The 6,444-nt window shown below is 36.7% G+C and overlaps 1 protein-coding gene across 1 annotated transcript in view; it reads left to right on the forward strand.

Moving 5' to 3' along the window:
* Positions 1-386: 386 nt before the first annotated feature.
* The window catches only part of LOC114064809 (uroporphyrinogen-III synthase-like), a 10,803-nt gene continuing 4,745 nt past the window's right edge, over positions 387-6,444 (forward strand). Inside the window, exons 1-6 of the mRNA XM_027898166.1 lie at positions 387-460; positions 1,738-1,827; positions 2,594-2,677; positions 2,966-3,062; positions 4,194-4,268; positions 4,656-4,730. Coding sequence (XP_027753967.1) covers positions 1,765-1,827; positions 2,594-2,677; positions 2,966-3,062; positions 4,194-4,268; positions 4,656-4,730 — 394 coding nt within the window. The 5' untranslated portion in view covers positions 387-460; positions 1,738-1,764. The remainder of the gene's footprint in view (positions 461-1,737; positions 1,828-2,593; positions 2,678-2,965; positions 3,063-4,193; positions 4,269-4,655; positions 4,731-6,444) is intronic.

The raw sequence follows: 6,444 nt of genomic DNA on the forward strand, positions 1-6,444 counted from the left end.
AGTTAAAAAAAAAAAAATAGCAAAAATTAGCATGGGTAAAAGTTAGTAAAAAGTTGCGAGTTGAAACAGGAGTCAAGCACTTGCTGCTTGGTTTTTTTTTTTTTTTTTTTTTTTTTTTTTTTTTTTAAAGAGAAAAGATAATTCCCAGATTCGCCAGAATTAGATTCCCTGGTTCCGGATAATTCCAGGCTGACGAACACAAAAGGGAGCGAGGTGCAGCACACAGCCTGAATGTTCTCTCTCTGCGAAAAATACTAGTCAGGAAAATACGTGAAAAGCCTAAGCACTGAAATTACCGAGGTGGTGATTAAGTGGCTGAGGCTCGGTTGTGTCGAACGTTCTCCGTTTCAGTCTTTTTGTCTAATTATCGGAGGAAGGTGAGTGTTAATGTCCTGCTGTCAGCCGCAAGTGCAAGGCACAGGGCCTGGGACGTAATTCCAGCTTGATAAATACAAACCAAGTAGGTTAAAATTTTGGTTCCCTTTAAAGCATCAAACACACCTCTGTTTATTTTTTTTAATTTTTTTTTTTTTTGGGGGGGGAGCTGCGCATGCTCTAGTAGTATTTCGGTCATTGCCAAAATGTGAATAATGATGCCCAAGGAAAGGATTCGGTGTAGGAAGGTGAATTGTCTTTATTTTTTGCTGCTGCACTAAAACTGCCTCTCTGGGGATGCAGCCTGTATGTGTATAGTTTTCCATTTGATGTGTGAATTTATGTTTGGAATTAATTACTAATGACTAAATGCTTCTGGTAAAAATGTGTGATGTAGTAGAAGGGTCAGAGCCTTTTGCTGCTCCTCTGAACCAGTTTTGTTGTTGAGTTTTGGGACTCTGACACCCAAATAGCAGGAATTACTCTCAAATATTTTTCTGTTGTTGTTATTTGATTATATATGTTTTTTCTGGGTTTTGGGTAGATTTCTGGACCATATTCCACGGCACCCTTGGAGGTGGGGCTTTATCTTCCCTGGTTATTAAATCCATCTAATTGTGGTAAAACATTTGAATCTTTATAATTATTTATTTGAAAGAGAATTTGCTAGTGTGCAACCAGGAGAGTAACACATGGATAACTAGGGTAAATGTGCCTTAGAGGATGGATTTGTGTTTTTATGATTGCTACATTTGTAACTTTGAATTCAACACCAAAGTGCAAGCTTTTCAGGAACTGAGAACTATCACCTTCCATTTTAATGGCAGAATGTGTCTTTTCAGTCTGGCCTTGTTAACTGGAGATACATGAAAGAAAGCAAATTACTATTATGATTATATATATTATATTCAGGTAGACACATATGTTGTATTTAAAAAATCATGTTGAAACACTATTTTCTCTTTAGAAAATGGTGAGACCCCCAGAATGCATCACATCAAATCTTTGCATAATTATTATTATGATGAGCAGAGGGTGAAAAGCAGCATGGAAATTAATAGAAAAAAATAACTTTTCAGGAGATAGGAGCTGATTGCATTGCGGAACGTGATGGCATTGCAGGGGTTGTTACTGCTTTTACAAAATCCTCTTTAAAAAAATGTGTTCTCCTTGATGGCTTCCATGGGAGCCTGTTCCTCGAGCAGTGTTATCTAAAGGCAGCATGTTATTTTTTGGCCTTATCAGGGTGGATATTCCTGCCCAGAGAATGCCCAGTAACTGCTTACTCACTGTGCAGGGAGCTGTACAACTGGTAGCAACCCAGTTCTTTGGATTTAGATAATTTCCATTCTTGTATTTCAGGGTTCTGCTGCACTTACTTGGTGAAAAATGAAGGTTCTGCTGCTGAAGGATCCCAAAGACAAAGACACGGGACCAGATCCGTATATTAAAGTGAGTAAACTTTAAAAAAAAAAAACAAACAAGCAAATGGGTCACTTCAGTTACATGATAGTGTCAGGTGGATGTAACTGTTTCAGGTGGAAAACATGAATGAATTAATTAATCAGAATTAGGAGTGGATGTTTGTAACTGTGATGTTTTCTGAGGAAAATAATCAAAAATAGGGGGACGTGTCTGAAATTATCCAAGAGAAAAAGTGTCCTAGAAAATGAGCTCTTACTGCAAGAAGTTATGTTAGTTATGGGGCATTTTTACTGACTTCACTTTTAAAGCCTTCAGCAAAGTACTGGTATTAAACCAGTTTCATTTTAATTAATTAATATTGATTATGTTCCTATAGATAGAGCTAAAATTAGAAGAATTCTTAGTATTCTTGCTGGGAAGGTAATGTGAAATAGAGGTTAGTTGGTGGTGGGGTCCTTTCTGCTGCTGCCTTGAGTCATGTGGGTCTTGTTGTAAGAGCAGTTCTGTTGAAGAATTTCTGTTTTAACAGGAATTATTCCTTTAGAAGAATGCATTATTTAGAGGACATGTATTTACAGAATTACAGAGATGTACAGGAACATTTTCAGGACTGGGGGTTTCAGAGTTATCCTGTAACTCAGGAGGCCTCAGTTCCACAGCTGCTTGTTTAATAGCATGTTGAAATACTAACAAATAACAAACATAATAAATAAATAAATACTTTTGCTGACTTAGTTCTTTGAAAAAGGGGAAAAACTGCCCATTTTAAGAGCTGCAAACCCTTTCTTGATAGGAATTAGGATTGTACAGCCTTGAAGCAACGTTGATCCCAGTTTTGTCGTTCGAATTCCTGTCTCTTGAAAGCTTATTTGAAAAGGTAAGTTCTAAATGATTCCCAGTTGTCCTATTTTAAGCAAAATTTAGGCCATGGTTGCCACGATCCCGTGTGTTATCTTGGTTTAATTGTGCCCTTTGTGGTACCTTTTTTAGCTGCGTATAATAAAATCCACATTTCAGTTAATGGACCGTAGACAGACTCAAGTGTTGGGGCATTTCAGGCGCCTGTTGGAGCTGTTCTGTTCCTCTCAAGGTTGTAAAGAATTGATCAACTTAATTTTTAAATTATTGTTTTTTGTTTACTTCTTGATTTCCTGTTTCTAAGTAGCTCTCTCATCCAGAGTGCTACGGAGGCCTAGTTTTTACCAGTCCAAGGGCACTGGAAGCCATCAAAATATGTTTAAAAGAGAAGAGTAAAAAAGAAGGTAAGTGCATCTTTACATTCCTTGGTCTTTCTCTTTCAGTGTCTTGTGAAATCTGTATTTTATTGGGTTTTGTTTCCCCCACCAGTAGATGTTTGCAGCGTGACTTTTTAAAAAACAGCTGCTTCTCATGGTTCTTGTGGCATCCTAAAGGGCTCCTGCTGGATTGAGCTTTTAAGGGTTGGGTTTTCCACACTTGAAAATGGAAGGAAGGAGCCTTTGGTGCAAATTACTGATTAGTGAGAGCTTTTCCACTTGTGGTTATCTCATGAACAAGGAATATTTTGCTGCAGCGCCTGGTTTACTCACTATTTTCCTCCTTTAAAGAGAAAATAATCTTCTAAAACCTGGCCACTGCTTCTGTGCCTGCATAATTCCTATGAAATGTTGCAGAAACAGAGATTTCTCTGTCTTGAATTAAAAAAAATCCTTGAGTGAATGAATTACCCCTAATTTTGATTAGGACCTGCTGAGCTAAAAATTTTAATCAATAAAACGAGTCGTTAGTTCCTATTTTTTGGCTCCTATCTGAGTTCCTTTCGAGGGCAATAAATCTTTTTTCTTTATAAGAATAGTTTCCTCTGATTTGTTTGGGTTTTTTTTTTTTCTGTTGTAGTTTATCTTTCTTTTTACCCCCCCAAGAATACCTGAAACTGCTTTATGCAGTTCTGTAGTGGGTGGGTACAGAGTTTTACTCTTTTGTTTGTTATCACAAAATACTATATTTGGGGTTTTTTTCCTAAATACTCAATTTAAATTTATGTCTGAATCTCCCTTTGCACGATGTGCCTTTTTTCCCTACGAGTTCTAGTAAGTTTTTGATGCCAAAAATGAACATTGCAGGTTCCATGGGGTCTGGCACAGGGGCAAAGTGTGCCTTAAAAATGCTATTTAACCAGAGCAGCCAAGAACTAGTTACTTAAATTAAGCTGTTAAAAACATGCTGTAGACTGCTGTTTACACAGTATAAAAGTACATTAAAAATTCATTTTGTGCATCCAGTGCTGCAATATGGAGTGGGAATATTAGTTATGATTATTTTGCTGTATTTTGTAGATTAAAAAGAAGTCCAAATAATCATTTAGCATTCGTATTTTGTTGCCACTTGCTTTAATTTAATTTCATGTTTTTCAGCCTGGTCAAAATCTCTTCAGCAAATGTGGAATATCAAACCAACATATGTGGTTGGAAAAGCTACAGCTTCTTTAGGTAAGCTGGGTTTAAAAAAGAAATCTTAGGTAATATCTGGCTTTTAGTACAATTTTTTGGAATATTAGCTGGGTGCTCAGAAAAAAATATGAGTTTTCTAACTGAATAATTCGGAAAACAGGTATTTTTATACCTACCTTCTGGATTTCTGCTGCTTTTATTGCAAAGTGATGGTCATTAATGGAAAAAAATCGGTCAAAACAGGAAAAACACCCCTTTGTTCTTAATTTGCATGTGGTTTTTTCATTCTGTTTGGAAATGAAATTGGATGAGGGGGATTATAACCTGACTGAGACTGTGCACACAGTCTCAACCCGTATTTCTGTGACGGGAAATCTGAATTTTCTCATCGTTTTCAATGCTTTTCCCCGCTCCTTTTGGTTGCAGTAGAAGAAATTGGCCTCACCCCACAAGGAGAGAAGTGTGGAAATGCTGAAAAACTGGCCGAGTATATTTGCTCAAGTAAGTAGCTAAAATGTTCTGGTTAAATTAAGGTGCCTTCCATCGTTTCAGGGTTTCCTAAAGATAAAATTTAGTGCACAGTGAGACAGAAAAAAATACACTGCTGCAAATACCTCTTGTTTGTAGGAGCTGTGAATTCAGCTTCTGGCTCTGAAAGACAATAAAAAAATACTTCAAAACGAATATACAAGATATTAATTTAGTGAAATCTTAAACTCTCTAATGGATTAAACATATTATGTGGACCAGTAGGCAAAGTTTATTTTTGCTGAAAGATCAGAGCTGTCATGATTGGAAATTGCTGCTTAATCATAAGATTTAAATGCTGAACGAGCACGTGGAGTGGTTTTGAAGAAGTTACAGTGATGCTTGAAGTTTTGTTTAATCATTCTATTGTGATTAAAGCTGTAATGCTGATCTTTGCTGCATCAAATTATCAGATTACTGGGTGATTTTTAAAGTCTTGTTAGCCCACTTCCTCTTTTCATTTCAAATTAAAATTTCCAGTAGTAACAAGAAACTTTTCTAGGCTTAGGGGCTGATTATTTTTGGAGTGGATGGGTCAGTACAAGCTGTGAAAAAAGGGGCTGTGTTTCTGTACAGATGCCAGAGAACTGATCAGCAAAGTGTGCACTTTAGCAGAGATTTATAGGTAAAAGGAAAATAGGATTGGGGCTGGCAAACATTGCTTTTCCTGGGCACAGTGTTCTCTAATTCACTGGAAAATAAAACATTTTAACTCTGTGGAGTATTTAATGATGAAAGTCATAGTTGCCAGGACAAGATTGAATAATAAATTGTGAAAATTAAAAAAATTACACTTCGCAATACAAAAAGGCCATAAGGGGAGAACAACCCATCTCTCCTCTTCAACAGATGCATTAAAGCAAAGAGAGGTTCTAACTGATTTTTTTTTAGTGCTAGAAAATCTACTTCTGGCAATGAATTCAGCGTTTGCCAGTTGGCAGGTGCAGGGATTCTTTTGAGGAGGAAGACAAGAGAAATACCTGTTTGTTCTGTTGGAGGAATGTGGAAAAAATTCAACCAAACAAGTTGTTGGTGGCTGCTTGTTGTTGATAGGTATAATCATCCTCAAGGATTTATCGGATTGTGCATATTTGTGTGCTCTCCATTGGTTTGTAACAACCTCAGAAGTACAGATTCAATTCTGTCATGCTCCCTGGTACTGTATATACTCATTTTTTTAAGGCATAAAGGATGTAGGTGAAAAGAACAGAATTTTTTATATCATTACAGTTTGTTGTCAGAATAAAAGGAAAACCTGAAGTAATGAGATTTTTTTGTTGTTTACCTTTTGTGCCTTAAAAAAATATTTCAACCTAAAGGACTGAGAAATAAAGGAATTAACCCTGTAATTCTGGCTTTACTCTTTTCAAGGCAAATATTTGGTTACAGAAGTGGGGGATGCCATGACTTGTTGTGTTGCTCAGGCCTAGTAAGGAATTTTTCTGTCCTTTGTAAAACGCAAGTCCCAAAGGATTTGTGGTTCTTTGCAGGTGTCATCTTGACATTTCAGTTAACTGACAGGAGCTGCAGGAGAACTGACGCAGAAAAATAAGATTTCATCTTATTTTGAAACCTTTTTTTGCATTCTGAGCCAAGTTTATCCTTCCATCCTATAATTTATAATAAAAATCCAGTGTGGAGGCAGGACAGTGAGGTGTATCTGTGGTGACCCCTCTGAGGGTCTTTC

The sequence above is a fragment of the Empidonax traillii genome, unplaced genomic scaffold (assembly GCF_003031625.1).
Source record: "Empidonax traillii isolate 1590-97213 ecotype Southwest subspecies unplaced genomic scaffold, ASM303162v1 scaffold582:size401454, whole genome shotgun sequence".
NCBI lineage: Eukaryota > Metazoa > Chordata > Aves > Passeriformes > Tyrannidae > Empidonax > Empidonax traillii.